Source organism: Nothoprocta perdicaria, unplaced genomic scaffold, assembly GCF_003342845.1.
Source record: "Nothoprocta perdicaria isolate Ctin4 unplaced genomic scaffold, notPer1 scaffold_404, whole genome shotgun sequence".
Classification (NCBI taxonomy): domain Eukaryota; kingdom Metazoa; phylum Chordata; class Aves; order Tinamiformes; family Tinamidae; genus Nothoprocta; species Nothoprocta perdicaria.
Window position 1 is genome coordinate 194,302 of NW_020455649.1, and position 21,406 is coordinate 215,707.

Below are 21,406 nucleotides of genomic sequence, written 5' to 3' on the forward strand. Positions count from 1 at the left end.
TTTAGTCATAGCAATATGGCCCATAATTAGAAAATTACATCTATATTAAAATCACATTCACCAGTAATGAAATAGAGCAAACTGAGGAGGTGAGCACAGTGGCATTTTAACCATGCACAGTGACATGCCATAATTGTTCTTGTCAGAAATGAAGAAAGACTGACTCTTCAGGTCAGTTTTCATATTATCTGTGAGTGTATTACACGGCATATTGCCTATGAGCAGTGTTTTAATCATACATCATATTTTTGTCTGAACCTCATATCTAGGATCTAATGGGAAATGCCAGTAAACAGGGATATGGATTCATAAGATTGGTTACAGCTGTCTGGCAATAGCCTGGCAAACAGGTTAGCTTGAAGAAGAGATAGTTAATATGTGGACTGTTCTTGCTTCATTCAGTGCTGCCCAAGTTAGATGTGTTGATAAAGATTGTTCAGTATTTGGAGATTACAAATAGGGTCGTATCTTGGGGTATTGAAAAGGGATTTTCCTTGGGAGAGGGAGTGTAACATCTGTGGTTTGGGTATGAGGATGGCAGGGACAAGCGATGGGAAATCACTCGGAGTGTCACTAAGCAGCAGAACTTCCCTAGAAGAGGAAATGCTGCATTCCCTCCTCTTTGCTGGTGGTGCCTGCCTTCCGTGATCTTGCTGTAAAAGCACTTTGTGGGAACCAGAAGGGAGATTTAATATCACAATAAAAACCTGTCCCCATTTCCATATCATATCAGAGGAGGTATTGATGGAGTACTTGTGGTCTATGGATAGGGAGTGAGGTGGAGGGAAATGTGCCTTGGAGATGGGAGATGGCAGCTTTCTGGACCTCTTGAAGCCATTGGTGTTTTATTTGTTTGCTGTAGTGGGAAAATGTGTTTTTTCAATATGGCAAAATTGATTTTTGTGCCTGCTGGGCACAGGAAAGCTTCTAAGTCTCTGTGAGAATGTGCCAAATTTGTAGCCCATCAGGCCTTAAGGAGTTAAATGCTTGCTGTACTACCGAGMAGAGGATGTTTTTTTCATGTTCTTTCTTCTGATGGTTTCACTTATATGGTGCTTCCACTGCAGTTTGAAAGAGAGCATGTAACTTCTAGAGCCTTCTAATGTAGGAAATTTAGTTCCTGCAGAGAAGTAATTGCTTGGTACAGAATTAACTTAAAAAAAGTGTCTTTCGAGGTCTACATCTATTCTGAGCTTGCTTTTGTAAGGGCATGCATTTCTACATGTTTGAGTTCAGAAGGGCAAACAGGTCCCTATACTTTGTAAATAAAAAGTATTTACAATTGTACAAATATAGGCTGATATATATAACAATCTGATAGAGGCTTCTTTTTAATTTCCACTGTTGTCAAAGAAGGTACCTCCTCTCTTGCCAACATATGGGTGAAAGGAGAAAGGGCAGCTCATAAACTGCTGAGTCTGTGCTCATCAAAATTTGAAATTCTCAAAGCTGATCGTGATTTTAGAATAAAATATGTCATTTGATCAAAAACATTGATCAAACTATTTGTGTCTTTAATCCAGAAGGAAGGCTTATAAGCCCACATTGGGTTTGTTTGTTGAATCATTGGCACAAAATGGATAGGTCAAAAACTKCAGAGTTAGCACAAGCTGGTTATTTGGAAAGATGAAATGTCATAATACCTTAGGAAATTCTTTAGGGAATGGCATGGATTTCATACTTGCTTGATTCACCCAAAGATCACTCAAGAGTTAATTTCAAAATAATAGTAATAATAGCAGCCGCATATGTAGTAGTAACAGTAAGAATAAAAATTAACATATATATGATCATACATAGTCTGGTGAACATGTATTTAAATAAAATAGCAGAAATGCTTCATGATTTTTGTTTGATGAACTTGACTGTGTTGGTGGTTTGAGATTCACAGCTGGTCAGGAAAGCCAAAGYAATGACATCTTTAAAATATTCTTTGATACAAAATTCTCAGAGTATGCGAAGTTTTARGACACAATGCTTTTCCAGATGATCCTTACATCTCCGTAAAAGAGCATTTTCTTGAGAGTAAATTAATAATAAATTTAAAAAGAAAAAAGAGATCATTTTTAAGAGAAAGATGATATTATTGATAGGTGCTAAGTCTGTGCAAGCTCACAGTAAAGTGTCCCTTTATTCTGCACAATTGTGTCTGTTATTATCTTATAAGCAGTATTAATCTTTGTATCGTGTAATTCATTCCTATTTAAATTCTCACTAAGTAGAATATAAGGCCAGAATATTTCATATCCATTACTCTTATGGGCACCTGGCAGATGGGAGATGAAGAAAAATAAAACTGGAAAAAATAGTGCATTAAAATATATGTTAATTAAACTATATCATGCCACTCTAATTTTATGATTTTTATTTCTTATTCTTCTATAGCCTCAGACCATTCGTCAGACTCTTCAAAGGACATTGGAGTATTTTGAGCATCAAGTTATAGGGTAAGTGTTAATGCAAGGTCAGAGAAAGGTGCGTGGTAACTTTTCCCTCTGTGCTTTCTATGYCACTGATACGCTCTTTAATTTTGCTCACAAATTCTTAAAATTGCTCTGGAGTAACCATATACATCACAGATATTAATGATAAACTACTCTGCAATCCTGCTTCCATGCACTTCCTTTAGAGAAGGAGTTCTCCGTTAACTGTGAGATTTCCTATGCCAGAAGAACAGGGAATCTGTAAAAGCACTAAATCTGTCCAAATTTGCTTTTCATTGAGCCACCTGAGAGGACTGTACAAATTATTTATATATTACTTTTGCTTCTGTCTTATCTTAGTCCGGGATACAGTGTTAAAAAACAAACCCAACTCAACACAATGCAATGCAATAAAATCCAACCCCAAATTTACAGCAAATGGTAGCTCCTGGGCTGAGATGCTATGACCTGAGGTGAGACTTGCAAAATCTTGCAACTTATTAAAGACTTACAGTGTTGCATATTTACAGGCTTTTGCAGAAACAGGACTGAAAGTTGCCTGACAGTTGGTTGAGAAAATTAATATATGACTGAGGAGTAAACAGAAAGTAATATCATGAAAATCTAAGGTGTTTTCCCATTGATTAAAATAATCTCTTGTCAGCCATTTCCTTACCTGCACAAGTATTATATTGTCAGAGATAACTTTTATTATTCCTAACAGTCAGAGTCCAGTGGCTGCATGTCTATAGCCATTACGCTCCTCTGCCATATGGCAAATGAAGAATACTGTCCTCTTCTGAATCTAATTACACAGATGCAACAGTAATTTTTTTTCAAGCTGCATTAAGGGTCTTTGTAGAATTTATGGCATAATTTTGAAGCTCGGTGCACTGAAKGGAATTGTCCTTGTCTGTTTTCCAGTGTTTGGTTAAAATTCAAATGGAGCTTGAGCTTGGTAGGTGACATTTATAGTGATAGCACGTCTGGCTGGCACCTGAGGGAGCCATTCATTGCAGGTAGTTATGATATCCACTGTGGCACAAGCAGGGGGAGAAGCCTTCTGGTGAAGTATTTTTTTTCAGTTGCTGAAAAGTTGCTGAAAAAAAATGCTTTAAATTTCCTGTTAGGAGGTTTCAGTGGATGAGACACAGCACCCTGGGAAATGTATGTGTGCAATAACAATGCAGCTTTTAATTTATGGCCACATGGCACTTAGATTCGCTTATTTGAGTGRAGAAAGTTTAAAAACAAGACTCTGCAAAAATCTGTGATTGCTGTGACTTACCATACACTTCAGTTTTTTGAATGTCATTATAAATTTGTTAAAGTCATTTCTATGTCTGTATTTGCCCTGTCCTGTGGTTGTTACCAATGGGATGCACTTTGCATTTGTAAACCTTAACTCAGTTGGGAGTTGGTGCCCATGCTACTTTGCTTGCTTCTGGTGTGCACCAGACCATGTTGTGGTTGAGCAAGAATGAGCCTAGTCTCCCCTAGACACTTTTGCTGCCCCAGTGGCCCAGGCTCTTCCAGCTCTGCTGTGGATCACACACTGCTCACGAGCCTGTAACCTRCACTCTGTTAAGGGTCTGTCTTGTTTCTGTGCCTGGTGCTAGCGAACTAACCAGAGCAAGGAGCATTTCTGGGCRCTGAGGTTTGACTGCCGAGCAGCTGCTGGAGCAGATTTGACTGGGGTGAGCTCACCCTCTGCCAAATGTTTTGCACCACTGGCCTGGGGCAGCGCAGGCTGGGGACTGTTCTCATGCCTGGTGCACAGTCTGTGCATCCACTCCAGGCATCTTTCAGGARCCTCTACGTAACTAAAGGTGAACCAGTGAACCTCAGCACCAGAAAAGACCTATTTGTGTGCTAGGCTGGATGCAGCCTGGAGTGTGCATTGATTTCAGTACACAGCAATGCCCTGTGCTGCTAAGGACAACCTAGATAAGGTTGTGAGCAGAAGCAGGAGGTCAAGCTCAAGATATCAGTACCCTCTGACCTGGGGCTTGCAGCAGCCGTGCTGGGCAGTGGCCTGGGCATGGTGAAGATGACCAAAGCTTTGGCTTCTCAGGAATGACTTGTGTGTGGGGTGGCAGCCCAGCCTCCATGAGCAGGAAAAGCTCAGCCTTGCTGAATCGAGCTCTTCTGTCCCTTTTGCCTGAGGGTGCTTCAGAAACCCTCCAAGGTTTCCTTTATTATCCTCCATAACCCAGTCTTGGAGCACTGAGTACCAGTGTCTGAGCACCTGCTCACAAATGGCCTGGGCTCAGGTCCTAAAGCTCCCCAACAAGTTTCACAGAATCACAGAACGGYTGAGGTTAGAAAGGACCACCAGAGATTGTTCAACCTGATGCCCCTGCTCAAGCAGGGTCACCTAGAGCATGCTGCCCAGGATTGTGTCCAGTTGGCTTTTCAGTATCTCCAAGGATGGAGAGTCCACAAGCTTTCTGGACAAACAAGTTTGACTGAGTTAAGCAATGAGGGTCCTCCTTCCTCTCGCTGTAACTGATTCAAGAGCCCTCTCCTCAGCTGCTGGGGTTCCTTTCTGGCACTTCCTTTAGAGCCTCTTTTGGCAGTGAAGGATAATTCTTTCCTTGCCCCTTCATGAGAGACCTGAGAGACAGTCTCCAGAGATTTGGGAATCATGGAATGCAAATGTAAATGTCTAACAGAAACACCCAGTGAAATAGGAAATAGAATTTGATATTCCTAGGGTAAATGTTTAGGAACAAATATTTAAACATGATTCAAGAAAAAGAGAAAGATCATACTTTTGTATAGGGCCCAGGCAATATAGAAGAATTTAAGCTGCGTTTTTCTTTAGAGACCAGCATGGGGCTTCCCAAGCTGTGGATAGACAGTTTTTTTTTTTTTCTTCTTTTTTCAAGTTGATGGAAAATGCAGACATTTGAGAACATGATTTTGACCTGTCTCCAGATCCTACAATACCACTACCTAAGATTGGGTTGGGGTACTTAGGTGTATTAGAAGCAGCTTTTTAATTTTTTTTTTATTCTTTATTTTTTTTAGGACAATGTTAGAGTTGTATCTATAACTTGTAATGATAGTTTGGATGCATCACATTTTCTTCACTTGTGTTCCAATTCAGTCTTCTTAAGCACCTGCCTAAAGCTTTGTTTTTTTTCAAAAACAAAGTTTAAGTTTCTCTTCTGTTTCTGTTGAATTAAGGAAAAAGAATCCAGCAAAACTAATTCAGATAGAATAATTTAGATGGTAGGAACTTTCTTGTTGTTCTGAGCACAGCCCTGTATCTTTTCTCAGTAGTGGTATTCTTTCTAATTTCTTTGTAGCGGGCTATTAAACAAACTCCTTGATAGCACAGTGAGTGTTACTGACAATATTCTCTTTGCTGAGATGTTTTCAGAAGATAATCCACAGAGAAACCTAGATTTTATATATGCAATGCTAATTTAATGTAGCACAGCTATATCAGGAAGATTTATTCTTCCTATTAGATACTCGCCATTGTGTCATAAACATCTTGTTTTGAATTTAATGTACAATATAAAAAATACCCCAATGGAGGTGATGTATAAAACAGATACGTCTGATATCAAGCGCTTTTGTACGATTTTTTTTTACTGTCTCTAATTTCATTACAGAGAGTACTCCAGATACCAGTGTGATACTACAGATACCCTGGCTACTAATGAGATGTTATCAACATGTGTTTATGCACAAAGGAAGGAGGGTAATGAAGGAGAGAAGATGAGGGTGGCAAAGAGCTTATTCAGCTTTGCTAAATACACTGTCTGATATGAGTGGGAACAGGATCAAGACAGTTGAAATTTGAACTCACTTTCAAAATTAATCATCAGTTAAATTTTTTGGCTTAGCCACTACATGCAGAATCCTATAGGACAGATAAGAAGAGACGTCAGAACCTATCTTTTCTTTGACACAAACTAGACCTGCATCCCTAGGACAAGAGGCAATGAACAAAAACTGAAACACAGGAGGTTCTGTCTGAATGTCAAGAAAAGTTGTAAGAGTAACAGAGCACTGGAACAGGTTGCCCAGAGAGCCTGTGGAGCCTCCATCCTTGGAGATACTCAAAAGGCACCTGGATGTGATCCTGTGCTACATGTTCTCGAGCAGGGGGGTTGTACTAGATGATCTCTAGAGGTCTCTTCCAATCTCAAACATCCATGTTTTTGTGTTTCTGCAAGATTCTTTTCTAACTTGCATTTATATAAGGAWWTTTTTTTTCCTTTTTGTCTATAGTTACAGGGATGCAGAAAAGAACTTTCACAATATATCGAATAGATGCTCCTACACAGACTGCTCTGGCAATGAGGAAACAGAAGATGTCTCAGGAATTCTCCAGTGCACAGCTAATGTGCTTGGTATGTATATTTTCAAGGGAACTTGTTTTTTGTAGCTAGAAGGAGGGCTTGCTGTGCMTCTTAATCAACAATGAAATTTTTGTTCCAACAAAGGAAACTTATAAAATAAGCACCAGTGTGCTGGTATTGCATCTATCTTTCCTACACATATTTTGCTCATTTGAAACAATCCAGATGGATTTTTCAGTGAAAGTGTATGTACTGTATGTACTGAAACAAAATTTCAAAGTCTTTGAGTTCAAATATATTTGTGTCTATGCAGGCCTTAGTCTTGCAGTTATCTCAGACTATTGGCCTGGTGGATATAGGGCCTAGGAAATGTACAGCGGGATGTACATGAGACATGAAACTTTGGAACCTTATACTTATGTTGAAGCATATTTGAGGTAGCAAACTTTTAGGAATGTTCTATTTCAAGATGACATTATCCATTACTGAAGTGATGCAGTCTTAGATCACACTAGTGTTTCCCAAGAAACTCCTGGAAATTACCTGGGGAATCAAGTCTTCCTGTGATATGAACACCTGCTCTGGATTTTCATGAGAAGCCATCTGTTCTGTGCAGGTAACTGAACTGAGATATGAAAGTGTCAGTGTTTGAAAAGAGAGCTAATGAAAAAAAAAAAAGTACTTCTACTTTAAATTTTAGTCTTGGAATTAGGTAGCTGGTCATTTGCCTCATTTGTATGATTTTTTCCAGATTGCTGTCTTTCCTGAGCTGTTGGTAAGTTTTACTGCTTTTCAGTCTGACTTGTGCTGCTGATTCAGGCCACCATGAAATGCAAAGAAAGGAAAGGAAAAGGAAAGGAGAAGGAAAAGGAAATGGGAAAGGAAAAGGAAAAGGAAAAGGAAAGGAAAAGGAAAAGAAAAGGAAAGGAAAAGGAAAGGAAAAGGAAAGGAAAAGGAAAGGAAAAGGAAAGGAAAAGGAAAGGAAAAGGAAAGGAAAAGGAAAGGAAAAGGAAAGGAAAGAAAAAGAGATGAAAAACTTGCTACTGAAAACTCAATTTTCATCTGGGCCTGGTTTAACCATTTCACTTCTGTGAAATAAAGTATTGGATTTTTTTTTATCATGAACTTTACAGGTTGAACTTTAACCATGTGGGCAGCTACCTAGCTTTTGCAAGGTATTTTTAAAGGGGAAAAGCACCAACTGCCGCTAAAGAAAATTATTTCAAAGGACTAATTGCAGACTTAGGTGTGATAGTCATTTACGGTGTAGTAGAATTGAGTTATATAGCTCTACTTTCAGGAGTGTATTGGCCGATAATAACTTTTTTATTAAGTGCTTAGACATTAAGGAGCCTTGTATATTAATTGCCTGCAGTTATCCATCTGATAGCAAAAACCAATGTGACCATGTTACTCGTTGATATGAATTTGAGTGTTATGTGTGTTTGAGCTCGGTCTTGAGGTCAAGCTGATGAGCTGAGCAGCAGCGGAGCTGCCCTGTGTGTGTGGCCACTGCTGCCAAGTGTTAGCAGTAAAACAGTGTCATTTGCCATCCAAGGGTGCCAACAGACTCACTGCACCCGTACAGGTTGCGTAGGGTGTAAAACAGCTGACGCTAAGCACAGCCAGGGAGGATCTGAGTGCCTTCTAACAGCACTGGGATTCATGGGAAGAGATGGGACTTGTCACCTTGCATGTTTGGCTCAGTGGGAGAATTTAAATTCTTTCTCGCTTGTATGGGACAGGAATATAAGAGTAAGAATACTCAAACCAGCTTCTACATTTTAATTGCTGTCTCCTGTCACAACAGGTAAATAATTAATGGAGGCTGCCTAATTAATTTTCACATGTACAATTATTTTTCTGATTGAATAAAGATTAGAAAGAAAATCTCTTATGTGAGAAGGAAGTAATCACTGGGGTATATACCTAGAGCAGTGGGGATTGCTTAGACAGAAGGCAAAAGTGAAATCAACTGTGATGGCAGTTAGAGAAACTGTTGAACCAAATCCTGCTCTCATTTTATTTATATGGGTGGTTAAAAGGATTTGCTGTCTGGGATTCTGTGAGTTCTGCAGTCCAAGAGTTGGGCCTGTTCTTGATAGGGGCCAATGTTTAGCCTTGTGCTTTGCATGGCCCACAATTAACCACTTCGGCTCTGCCCCTGCTGACCTTAGGCAGAGGTCTAGCTTTTAAGTCGATCTGTAAACCTGGAAGAAAGTTTTTTTTTTTTTAGAGACATTTGAAAACAACCTCCTACTGCCTTTGCTTTAGATAATGCCAACACGTTTCACCTCTCCTGACCCAGTAAATGCCTCTAAAATTGTCATTTGGCATTCCTTAGTCATCAAAAGACACAAATGCTGAGGTCAGTAGTAAGCCTGGAAGACTGAACAGATGCTCTGCCCTGTGGTCCTGGTGCTTACGCTGCTCACAACATGGTACACATGCAACTGGATGCATGTATCTGTATGATATGAATCCTGGAATGTGCCTCATGTCAAATTATCTCCAGAAGTGTGTGCAGGAAGGGACCTGATGCTCCTTATCTCTTCGCTKAGATCTCCTGCTACAGCCCCAGACATCACTAGAGCTCTTCCTGCTTTCATTCACTGTAATTGAGAGACACCTTCATCACGCTCCAAAGCTGTACACTGTTTGATATCAGATCAATGACAAAACTTTCCTTTGCAGTTTTAGTGGCTGGAATATTTAATTTTGTATCCTTTCCAAAATAGTCCAAGCAGCTTTATGAGGGACTCTGTTTTGTTTGGTTTATACAGACATACTTTTTACAACGTGCTTCATATATTCCAAAAGAAAAACAAGTAACAGAATATTGGAAGCTGGACAGAAGGAGAAAGAAATCTTGTCCTTTAAGGAAGTTGTTAGAAATTCCCTAGATTGAAGTAAAGTATGTCAAAGAATAAGTGTAGATGTGTTTTACACTTTTGTCCCAAATACTTCAATGGGCTAGTTTTCAGTGGGCTAGTGAGACTGTGTTCAGAGAAGCTTTGTACTGTTAATCTTCTTTTTTTAAAAAAAAGTATTATGAAGCATACTATATAGATGTCTACTACTTTTCAACTGACCAAATTTATACTGAGGTGTGTTAAAGGGAAAGACTGTATATGAAGAGATTTCTTATTTGATCTTTGACAAGTTTTTATTCTCTTTGTGCCTCAGTTTCCCATTTGTGTGTATATATACATATGTACATTTGTCCTTTGAACCATACATCAGTGCTGCCTATTTAGATTCTAACCTTCTCAAGACAAGTTTTCTTACATACTATTTGTTTGTACATCAGCACTTTGAGCAATGACGGCCAGATCTTGTTTTGGCTTACTTTTGTCACTTTAATAAAAATGACTTATTTGAAGTAAGATTAGGGTGTGTATTTTGCTTTATTCCAGCTAGCTGCAGTAAGTCAGAGACCTTAGTGACCTTTAATGTAGTTGCAAGTTTAACCTTCATTGATTAAAAGATTAGGATGAAACTTTTTTTTTTAATCATTAGATTATTTTGGGATATAAAGACTTCTTGACATCTCTTCTGCATATCTCTTGGGAAGTTATTGCCCATTATGTAATTGTAATATGTTATATGGTATCACATCCTAATATACTTAGAAAAATGTAGACCCTTCACTTCACCTCCCCATATAATGTTGGAAAACACTGCCTACAATTAGTGTAGTCTTTGGAAGTGGGCAACTCTTCACTCTTAATTCAGTCCTTTGCAATAAAGAAAGGGAGCTTTGTGAACAAATACGTGTTTTCCTTTAAATGCCATCACGATGTCCTTTGGGGCCTTTTTACAGTTTGTCAGGTAGAGGGAACTGTGTTGTAGCTTTTGACAGTAAAAATGAAAAGAAACCTAAATTCATAAATATCTCATTTAAAAAAATCTATCTTCCCATGTGCGAAACTTGCAAAGTAGATACAGAGATTTATACCCAGTCTTTAGTGACATGGAAGAAAGAGTATATTTGTATWTTGGACTACACTATCTAAACTGTATGTTCTTCAGCACTGTGCTTTATGTACTGCATAAATAACACTAACGAGACCTTAGACACAGAGCCTGAAGTTACAAATGAATTTATATCAGTTGTTTCATCAAGGAGGTCCTGGAGAAGTAACTGCACGTATATACATTTCCATTATTTAAGATGCAGAGAAAGTGTTTGCAATTTCTTCTTTTTTTTTTTTTTTAATTGGAGAAATGATTTGTGCAACACAATTCTTTTGTATCTGTTAGAAAATTTTGACTCAAAATCTTATTTAAATTCCCAGCATACATCAATAGTTGCTCAATCAGCTCCACTTGTAGAGATGAATATATTGCAAATATTTTTTCCTGTTAGATGTTTTTAACTTGCAGATTGTTAATAAGGCTTGTCCTCTGGATTTTGCTTCTAGAAGTGGTGCTGAAACAGCTGTTAGTCTGCAGAGAGATTAGTCCAGGTGATACAACTGGAAAATAAGGACAAGCTTCTGGCACAGTGACTGCTCAGCAGGTGTCTGAAAACTGTAAATGTTTATATAGTTAAGATATAGAAGTTCATACCCCATTGTTCTTTCCCTGAGCTGAGTAAGGGATAATCTWGAGGATGCAACTAATTTAGGATACAARTCCTGATTTATATTTAAAGTTGTTAGATTTATATATAAAGTTGTCAGGGATAATCTTGAGGATGCAACTAATTTAGGATACAAATCCTGATTTATATTTAAAGTTGTTAGTTTATAACTGGCACAGAAGGAAATGTTACATGGCCCAAAAGACTGACGATACTAATGGATTTTATTAGTATTGGAACTACTTTCAGTGGATTCCCAAACTATGCACACAGGACTCCTTTTACTTAGTAGATGTTATGCAGTACTGACAGTATAAAAACAATATAAACAAAATGTGTTTAATTTCTGTGATTTCAAAATTGAGATGAATGTATCTAAATTAGAAGACAAATGGCATTGAGCTTCCTACTCGTCTAAAAATACAATTACTTATTAGAAAGCAGATAAACTACCGGCAGATAATGAACAGTTTAAAGTTATGATATACATTGACATCTTGCAAAAGTCTGTTTATAAAGTAGAAGACATTTTAGGCATGATTCATTGCCTATATGTACGTGTTTGTCATCTTTTTAGGTGCTGTGGGGTGTGATGTGTGGCCTCAATCAATGCTTCAAAAATGGCCAAGGTCTTCCATAAATCTCATATCTTGGCACATATAACAATGGGATAGACCTTTGTAAGATGTCCTGGAAACTTTATGATGTCTCAAGTAGCATTGTATTTCTGTATTTAATCAAGTTGAGCCTGTAAGGGTTCTGTATCTGTATATCTGTATCTGTATATCTGTAAGGAATTATGAGAGAGGATTTTTGCATTTTTTCAGGAAGTGTTTTTAGATTTCATTGTAATTGATCCTTTTCTAAAACTGAAGAAATTATTTTCCTTGTGTGGATTCAATGACATATTTCTTTATTTTAATACAAAAGCAAAATTTGAAACTCAGTTCATACCACTGATTGCTCTCTAGAGTTGGTACAAAACAAACTGAAACTGTCTTATATCTAGGAATTATCAACCTACTGATTGCTGTTTTTGTTTAATAAAACCTGCGCAAATGTAAGCCGTGAAGTTTCCAAGATGTGAAGGGGGCACAATATGATCATACTCCTGCTTCTTACAGCTCACAGCCTGCAGAACTGGCTGTTACTGAAAGCGCTGTATGTTTGGGGGTGGAAAAGAACATTGCTTATTCTTCATAGTTCAGCTGAACTGTGTCAGTAATTTGAGGCAGAATCTCTTATATGCATCTGAGCACAGGGAAACTCACTATGAAGTGATAATTACAGGAATACTTTTCTCATTTGGCAGAGAACCTCACTTGAAAAAGGTAGGAAAATGTCTTATTAAAAATTGGACAAAAGTACTATAGGTGAATAAWTGTGAGGAATATTTTATAAGAATAATTCTCTCCTTATTTTATGAGAACTTGAAAGATAGGCAGGTCYTATATGATGCTGTAAAGTAAGTGCAGTACAAATTATATAGTTGGGTCAAAGCTATATCTGAAGGAATAAAACGATGTTATTTTGTTTATATACAACCACTCAAAATAATAAAAATGTTAKACCTGAGTTCCTCCCCAGACTGCTATAAATTCCTCATGATAATTAAGTAAGATCAAAGACCTTTACATAGTAGTTAGACATTTGCACTAGGATCACTGATAGGCCRCATGCTCTGTTTAATGTGTCTTCAGCATCCCTCTGTGCACATCAAAGTCTTTTTTTAATAAGAGGATGAATGTTGGTTCCCCTACCACCTACAGATCATCCTTTGGAATCTTAAACTGCTACGTGGGTCTCCATCCAAAGGACTGTTTGAAAGATCTTATGCTAAATGTAAATAAACGCTTACGCTAAAAATGGTCTAGACCAAATAAGTTTAAGAGGTATCTTCTATAAATGAAGGTGGAAAATTCTTGTTGAAKTCTCCCATCCTGCTAGTATTTACATTTAAAGATTCTTAATGGGAATCCCAGGTAAGATGGGTTTGTGTATGCCAAAGGAATCAGATGCTGGCCACTCAGTGACAATGTTCTTGATGATTTACTTTAAGGAATAATTGGATGGTTTGTAACTATTTCTGTGTGCTTTGCAAGCAAATGGATTGCTTTGACATTTTGATCACATCATTTATTTTCTTTTTATTTTTGAAGARCCTATGATTTGTGATTTCTTTAATAAGAGCAGATTCCTACATAATTTCTCCACAAAGTTCTGTACTAATTACTTTAAAATTCAGCATTAGTTTGAACTTTTGTGGCAGGCTCACAGTTTACAGGAATTGCCAAAAAGAAAATGATGATGGACTTTTTACTAGCATTTTATTATAGTATGAAGTCATTTATTTATGCTCCACTTCAATGAAATATTTAATTTGAGCCTATGCTAAAAGGCTTTGCTAATTTTGGATCTGGCTCAAATGTATACACATATATCTAAATGTCTTTGACATACATTTTCAAAGGATAATAATAGACCTTATGTAGCACTTTTGTGATAAATCCCCAAGTGCTTTATAATCAAGGCCTGCAGCATTATCTTCATTCTACAGTTACTTTGCCTCTTGATTTCCATCTTATAAAGTGCATATTTAATGTTTCTTCAGTACAGACTAGAATTCAAATGGCATTGTAAGGAAAAGGAATGGAAAGAAACTACAAAGCAGAGAAATTTGTAAGMGTTCAGTAGTATTTGTATTGGAAGGGCTCGTGCATGCATGTAGATCTTACCTATGGACTGCTGAATGGAAAGGTTTGATCAGAGTGCAATAGTGATCCAAAGTGAGTATAAAAATACTAGTGTTCCAGGAAAGTATAATAAATCATTTTGAAAAAAAATGCCTTCCATTTTAGTGAAGGGAAAATAGACTCATATCTTGAATGCCATCTTCAGTTTGAATCTCTGCTTTTCAAACCTAAAATGAAAACAAAATGAAGATGCACAGAAAGAATTAAAGGTAGGAAGAGTGTGAAAAGAGTAGCCTGTTTATGGAGATTTGTACCCTCACAGTTATGAAGAAGATCATTTTGGAGATTTTGACCTTTCTCAAAATGAAAAAAGAAAAAGCACCACAGGAAATAGTGAATATACTTGACTTGGAAATCTGAATTTAAATTTTAAAGATCATAGTTAACCTGTGGAGTTTTGGGGGATTTTTTTTTGACTTCAGGATTTTTTGTAAGTAATAAAAACATTGCCTGATCTAGCTGTTCTCTCCAACATGCCAAACATTTATTGCAGCAGTTAGAAGAAGCTTCCCTAAAAACATTTTTTTGCATGATTTTCTATCAGCTTTTGCAGTTCTTCTATGGCATCTGGTACCAGTCATTGCTGAGATAAGATTTCTGAGCAGCTGAATAGCAATCTGGTGCATTGTGACAATTTCTTTGATGATGATGATGGTCATTTTCATTTTCTGTTGAAAGCTAAACATTTCCAGTAAGTATAGGAAATAATGGGGRAGGAACTTCACAGAAGATATTCAAAAGCCTGGGATCATTTATGTGGTAGTAAATGAAAGGGTTATGATGAAAGTTATATAACATAATGTTTTATAGAAGACAAATGTATGCTTCTATTCATTATTTATTTTAAAATAAAGGGCAAGATTTAGTCTGTGAAAATTGAGATTAAGTATTTTGCACAACTTCACACCACTATGTGACTGAAACCAAGAGCTTTGCAGAAGTACAGAAAGAGCCACTTTGTGTTTATTTGAATTATAAAAATTTAAAGAGTTTTGATTTAAGTAATCGTGTTTCAGGGCAAAAATTCGTCTCTAATTAGTGAGGCTTAAGAAAGTTTCTGCCATAGGTAGATTATATTTGATTGTTTTAGAGGTTTGTCTGACTTTATTTCATTTTCTCAGTATCTCGTAATGCCTATTCTTCTAGAGAAAATTCTGGACTAAGATAGACCAGCAGTTTGGCCTACCGTGGGCATATCTATTTTTCTAATAGAGATAATCTAATTTTCTGCTAGCATTTTGTGTAACTCACTTTAGGGCTAATTTTTTTTTTTTTTTAAGTGGTATAGAGCCAAGCCATTGACCTGAATTTCATAGTATAATTCATATTGCTTGGAGTCAGTATGTTGCATTCAGATTTTACAGCCAGTCATCTGGGCCAGATAACAGGACTGGTCAAACACAAGCAACAAAACTTTAGGCCTAGTACTAAGATATATCTCCTTGTAGTGATAATGAGATTGCACTTAATGTGTGGCTGTGATGTATGTGGGATCAATGAAATTAGTTCCTGTTGTGATTTTTTCCTCTACCCTATTTTGAATCAGTGAGGCCAGAGCAACTAYTTGTTTTATTGTAGTCTCATAATAYAGAACAAAGAAAGCACYGCCTAGACTATCATTCTGGGCAGTGTTGTAGGATGTTACATGGTTCGGTATCAGTGTTTGGTGATTTTCATGAAAAGCCCTGGTGTTTCCGTTACCATCCTTTTCCTATACTTTCAAGGCTTCTGTTATCCTAGTGCATTAGATGCCTCTGCTGCAGTTATGTGACAGTTCACATTGAAATGCTTGCTTCTTCTAAAGTTTTTCACAGTTCATTCTAACTAACAATAAGATTTAAATATGTATGTTCATGAAGTTATATAAGAATAYGATAATTTCTTAACCCTTGTTAGGAGAGTTTAATTATGGCAATAATATTGGTTTGGATTAGAATTTAATTCTTTTCAGGTTGTAATGAGTATTTTGGTGGAAGACCTTACAGTACTGTCATATGGAGACATAATGGTGTTGAATCTGGACCTTGTACACTGTCCTCTGAGCCAGGAGATTAGGGGCACTGTGCACCAAAGGTACTTTCGTTTGGCACAGACACAGATCTGACCATCTGTGGTCATAAAAGATCTTGGGAATATTTTTGTAATAATAGGGCTACTAACCTAGCTTAGTGACCAGATTTCATTATGAATAATGCCATACTGAAGGATTTACCCAGATAATTGCTCTTCTCAGAAAATATGCTTTGTCATGCTATCCTGCTTATATATGCAATTTTACAAATTTTAAACTGCTCTAAATCATATCCAAGGCCCAAACAGAACTATTTGTGCATGTGGTTTGTAATGCTATAGAACACTTTGTAAATATTGATCATTATAATTACACCAGTGTGCATAGGTATTTCAGACACTGCCTTGAGATGATCAAAGGTTGTTGTCTGCAACAACAAATGAATGATTTCATCTGTTCTCCATTTTTCCTCTGGGCATGAGAGTCACTAATTGCGTTGTTCTTCCACATTTATCAGCCTGGAAGCAATGTAAATAAACAAGGAATAGTTCAGTGATCCATAAGGATTTTATCAGGGTTACAAGGTATACTGAATACAAATTATATTAAAGGCCTTGTTGTGCCATTTGGAAATAAATTACTGCCCTGCRTTTCTGTTGGAATATTGAAGATCAGTTTAAGGTATTTGCCTGTTCCTGTTATATATGTAATAAATTCAATACACTGGAGGAAACTGTTTTGTTATTTCTCCTATCAGATTGCTTTGCAACCTCTTGCTAGATCAGCATACAGTTGATGTATTTTTTTTTCTCATCTATCACGGCTTAGAACAGCATAAACATATCTGATAAGCTTGGCAAACTKCTATTTGATGTAGTGATTTTATGTAGATGAGATTAATAGAAYATTTCCATGTTGGAATAAGACAGAGGAAAATGTTTAATAACTCTCTTAAAATTATTTTTTTCAATTTGTCTTTAAAGGCATAAATAACAAATAAGTGCAGAATTAGGTATTCATTTGTWTCCAGGAAGGCTGAACTAGATGATCTGTAGAGGTCCCTTCCAACCTCAACCATTTTGTGTGTGAATTCCATCGCTGATACTTCTTCTCCTCCTGTGGAACACCAGCCTTACCACTCCTGTAAATCAAAACTCTCCGAATTGCTGTGATAGAGACTTGAAGTGACATTGTGAAGTAGCGTAGAACTGTACCATCTACTAGAAATTTAGGTATCTCTAAGGGACAGGGATTTTTTTAAAGATACATGAACTTAGAAGTTTAAAAGAGAAAGATTTTGCTCTCCTTTGCAGGCAAGAAGAAAGGAGTGGCTCCCACTACCTGTAATGAGAAAGGTATTTGTTTGAAGAACAAAAAAAGAAAAAAGGAAAAGCAGCTACTAGTGCATAATCTGACTGGAGTGTTTTACAGTGCTTGGCTTTCAGTCCCACTGGTTTATTTTCCATGCTGGTAAGAACTGGCTTCCTTGAAGAGGCAGTGAACGGAAAGGCTGTAAAAGTAGAACCGTGAAGTTTCCCATCTGTGACGAGGTCAAAACTGGCAGCGGCGCATCCTTGGCAGGGGTGTTCACACAGTGGAGTGTGTGTGATATGCAAAGCTAGGGAAATTATAACGTGCTCTGGCTTCCAGCAGGGAAAAGGAGGCAGACAAATGTAAGCCACACAAACAGTTGGCTGGGACAGGAAAGTGAAAGCAGGAGAAAATAAAGTGGGAAGCAGAAAAGAATGAAGCAGTGTGAATCAGGGAGCCAGGGGCTATGCCCAAATACCAAAGAAAACAGAGGTGCTGCGGGCGGGTATTTGATGGAAAAGTAGAACAGAGGAGAAGCCACTCTCACGTGACTTTGAAAAATACCAGGCAAAAGAAAACAGCAAGGGAAAATGCTACACAGTAGTAAAACAATTTTGCTTATATCAGTGTCTCTTTCTACCATAGGTTTAAAGTTTGAGGAAATGCAAGAAAAGTTTGGGGAAGAATTCTTCAATATCTGCTTTGATGAGAATGAGAGAGTTCTTCGAGCTGTAGGTGGGACCCTCCAAGACTTCTTCAATGGCTTTGATGCTTTACTGGAGCACATTAGAACTTCATTTGGAAGACAGGCCACCCTAGAATCCCCTTCTTTCCTATGCAAAGAGCTCACCGACGGCAACCTCATGCTTCATTACTTTCACCCACATCATATTGTGGGATTTGCAATGATGGGAATGATAAAGGCGGCAGCAAAGAAAATTTACCGCTTGGAAGTGGAAGTAGAGCAGGTTACTAGTGATAAACTGTGTTCAGAGGGGACAAACCCAGGTAACTGTAGCTGTCTGACTTTCCTTATCAAGGAACAYGAAAATGCAAATATCACAAAAACACTTCCACCAGGAACATCCCATTCCCCCTTGGACCTGAGGATCAGCATCAGCACCTTCTGCAGAGCTTTCCCCTTCCACCTGATGTTTGATCCAAACATGTTGATTCTGCAGCTTGGAGAAGGTCTTAGGAAGCAGCTCAGATGTGACACTCATAAAACACTGAAATTCCAGGACTGCTTTGACATAGTTTCTCCTAAGGTCAGTGCCACGTTTGAACGAGTCCTCATGAGATTATCTACTCCTTTTGTGATTCGGACCAAACTTGAGGATTCTGGCTCTGAGAATAAAGATAAGGTAAGAGCATTAATTTGGAATGGGGGGTGTGTGTGTGCTGGAATGTGCAATGGGAGAGGTTTACTTATTTGGAAAGAAGCTCAAGTCTTGTGTATTCCAGAAATCTCACTAACACCTTCCAAACCTAGGATAAGTGGTATTCCCCAGACAAGTAAGTATTTTCCTAGATTATTTATAAGCCTCATGTGTGATGTTCAGACATTCCCGTTCTGAAAAATTCTACACTGCAGAATTGTGTGATACTATTTAAATCAAAGGGTGGGGAACTTCCAAAATGCCAATATCTAACCCTGAATTTTACCTCAGCAATATTTTGGTAACAGCAGTAGATATTAAACCATTTACTGGGAAATAAAAATAACTTTGGATGGATTTTGTCTTATTATATACCCTTGAATTATGGCAGATTGGCATTAAGTGAGATTCCAGCTTTATTTACCAAAGTACTTCATGCTTACATTGAAAGCCTGTGCTTGGGTGCTTTGGAAATACTGTTACCTATATGAAGGAATTGTTGATTTTCAGGGTTTTAAGAGTTTACTAAGAGTGTCACGATTTAGGTGGTCTGGAAATGGTTTGCTAAACTCCACCTCCATTTTCCTACTTATGCTGGGCCACAGCTTCAGAAAGACTCCCATGGTAACTGCATACTGGGTTCTTTAGAAATATTTTCAGCTCCTYTTTCGCCCTGTTTTCTGGCACCAGTAAAAATGTTTCTGCTTCATTTTCCCCTGGAAACAACATGTTCCCCCAGGAGAAGAAACTAGTCCCTCTCATTTTGTATGAATTGATGTAATTCAGCCTTTTTAAAACCAGAAGGGAGTTTATTTTACAGACTCTGTACTGGAACTCTTCCTATCCTATAATTATGAAGAGGAAATGTGAATATCTTGTGGGAGAAATTCAGAAATGTTGTATCTGAGCGGCTTTTAGCCACAACCCTGTCTGCTTTTGGAGGAGGCTTGTGATGTCCTTCCTCCTTTATAGGCAGCCCATCTCTCTAGGAACCCTGTGCTGCTGTAGAACAGAGTCTCAGTCCTTCAAGAACTTTTAGCCTTTTACAAATTATCAGTAAAGCACCCTGAAGAGTGAGAATTATTTTTGCTGGGCATTTTTTTGACTCACAGTTTTCCTAATTACAAGGGAAAAAAAAAAAGGATTAGCCTGCCAGTCTCCTAGGTGGACAGGTCTGGACACATGTGGCCCATGGGAGAGGTGGCAAGGAGTGAAGTTTGCAGTTTGCTGGAAGCAGGTTTTAGCAGATGGCTTGGAAAACAACTGTGTTTTCAGAAACCTGTTCTGTGCCATTAAGCTGGGCTGCCTTAGGCACCTCCTTGCATTACCATTTTTTTTTTTCTTTTTTGTACCTCGTGTTTTGACCAGGTGTGTAATGAATCAAATCAGCTATGGGCTAGTTGCCACTTAAGGTASGGACTGTTCTGGGTCTTAGTGTTCAGCCCCTGGATAGCAAGCCTCTGGATAACAGTGAAATAGCAATTTGGATACTCTTGAGAAGCAATTAAAGGGAAATGGCAGTAAAGGAAATTCTCTGTCTGCCAGCAATTAGAAGACAAATTGTGTCTGGAGCAGAAAGGTGTTAATGAAATAAAAAAGGATATTGGGGAGGTGCAGGAAATGCGGGGTAAACACTATGCTGCAGGCACTGGAATTAATTTGAGAATGTCAGATTAATTTCAAAGGTATTTACTCCTAAATCACTCATGTTATGAATAATWTCCAAAAGTTTATTTCTGTGAGTAGCTGTAAGTTTACACAAGGGTCAGTGTGTGATGCATTTTACTGGTTATCCCCTTTATTTGCAAAAATAAAGGTTTCACATATTCAGACAGGTCACAATCATCTTGCTGTCCTAGACTGTGAGAGGAAGAACTTGGTACTATTCTATCTCATGCTCAAGTCCTTGATTTTCTGCTGGGTATACAAAATAGAGTGAGCTTTGGYTTATGTTCTTTGTGTTCTGTTGTTTTCCCAAAGCTCTGAGTATTAATGGCRCTCATTTTGAAATGCTTTTGAATTTGCCAACTTTTGTTTAAAAGTTGAGTACTGGATGGGTAGATTACTACATCCTGCTGTAATTCATATTTCTCTGTTTTGAAATACTGTAACACAYCTCTCTTCAGTTCATACTGTGTCCCACTGACAACCATGTATTTCTGAGTATTTGCTAGAAAATTCTGACTTGGCAATAATTTCAACCCTTTTCAGACTTGATTACTTTAGATGGTAATTGAAGGAAGACATCCCAGATAAGTCTTCCACAGATTTTAAGCTGCTCAGATCTCTTAGTTTCCTCAAGAATAAGAATAAAAAGAAAAAAAATGCTTTGAAACACTTTGTGATGAACAGAGGACCTCTTAGCCTCTCTTCAAAGTACTTTTCATTTCTATACATAAGATATTTTTAGGCTTGCAGAGGGTAAAACAGAATAACAAAACAGTTTTCATTTAGATAGTCCTGACACCAGCTCTGTGTTCAGATCAAAGTAAGGCTCAAATTGAGATCTTTTTGTAACTCAGCACCCCTGAAGACAAATAAAAATAATAATAGTAAAAAAGACCCGTTCTGTATTTCAGGGTATTAGCTCTTGTCCCACTTCTGCAAAGGCTCATTTGGGTGCCT

The 21,406-nt window shown here is 37.7% G+C and overlaps 1 protein-coding gene across 1 annotated transcript in view; it reads left to right on the plus strand.

Annotated features, from left to right (window-relative positions):
- The first annotated feature begins 2,391 nt into the window (after positions 1–2,391).
- The window catches only part of GUCY1A2 (guanylate cyclase 1 soluble subunit alpha 2), a 132,001-nt gene continuing 112,986 nt past the window's right edge, over positions 2,392–21,406 (plus strand). Inside the window, exons 1-3 of the mRNA XM_026045604.1 lie at positions 2,392–2,447; positions 6,672–6,793; positions 18,048–18,766. Coding sequence (XP_025901389.1) covers positions 18,065–18,766 — 702 coding nt within the window. The 5' untranslated portion in view covers positions 2,392–2,447; positions 6,672–6,793; positions 18,048–18,064. The remainder of the gene's footprint in view (positions 2,448–6,671; positions 6,794–18,047; positions 18,767–21,406) is intronic.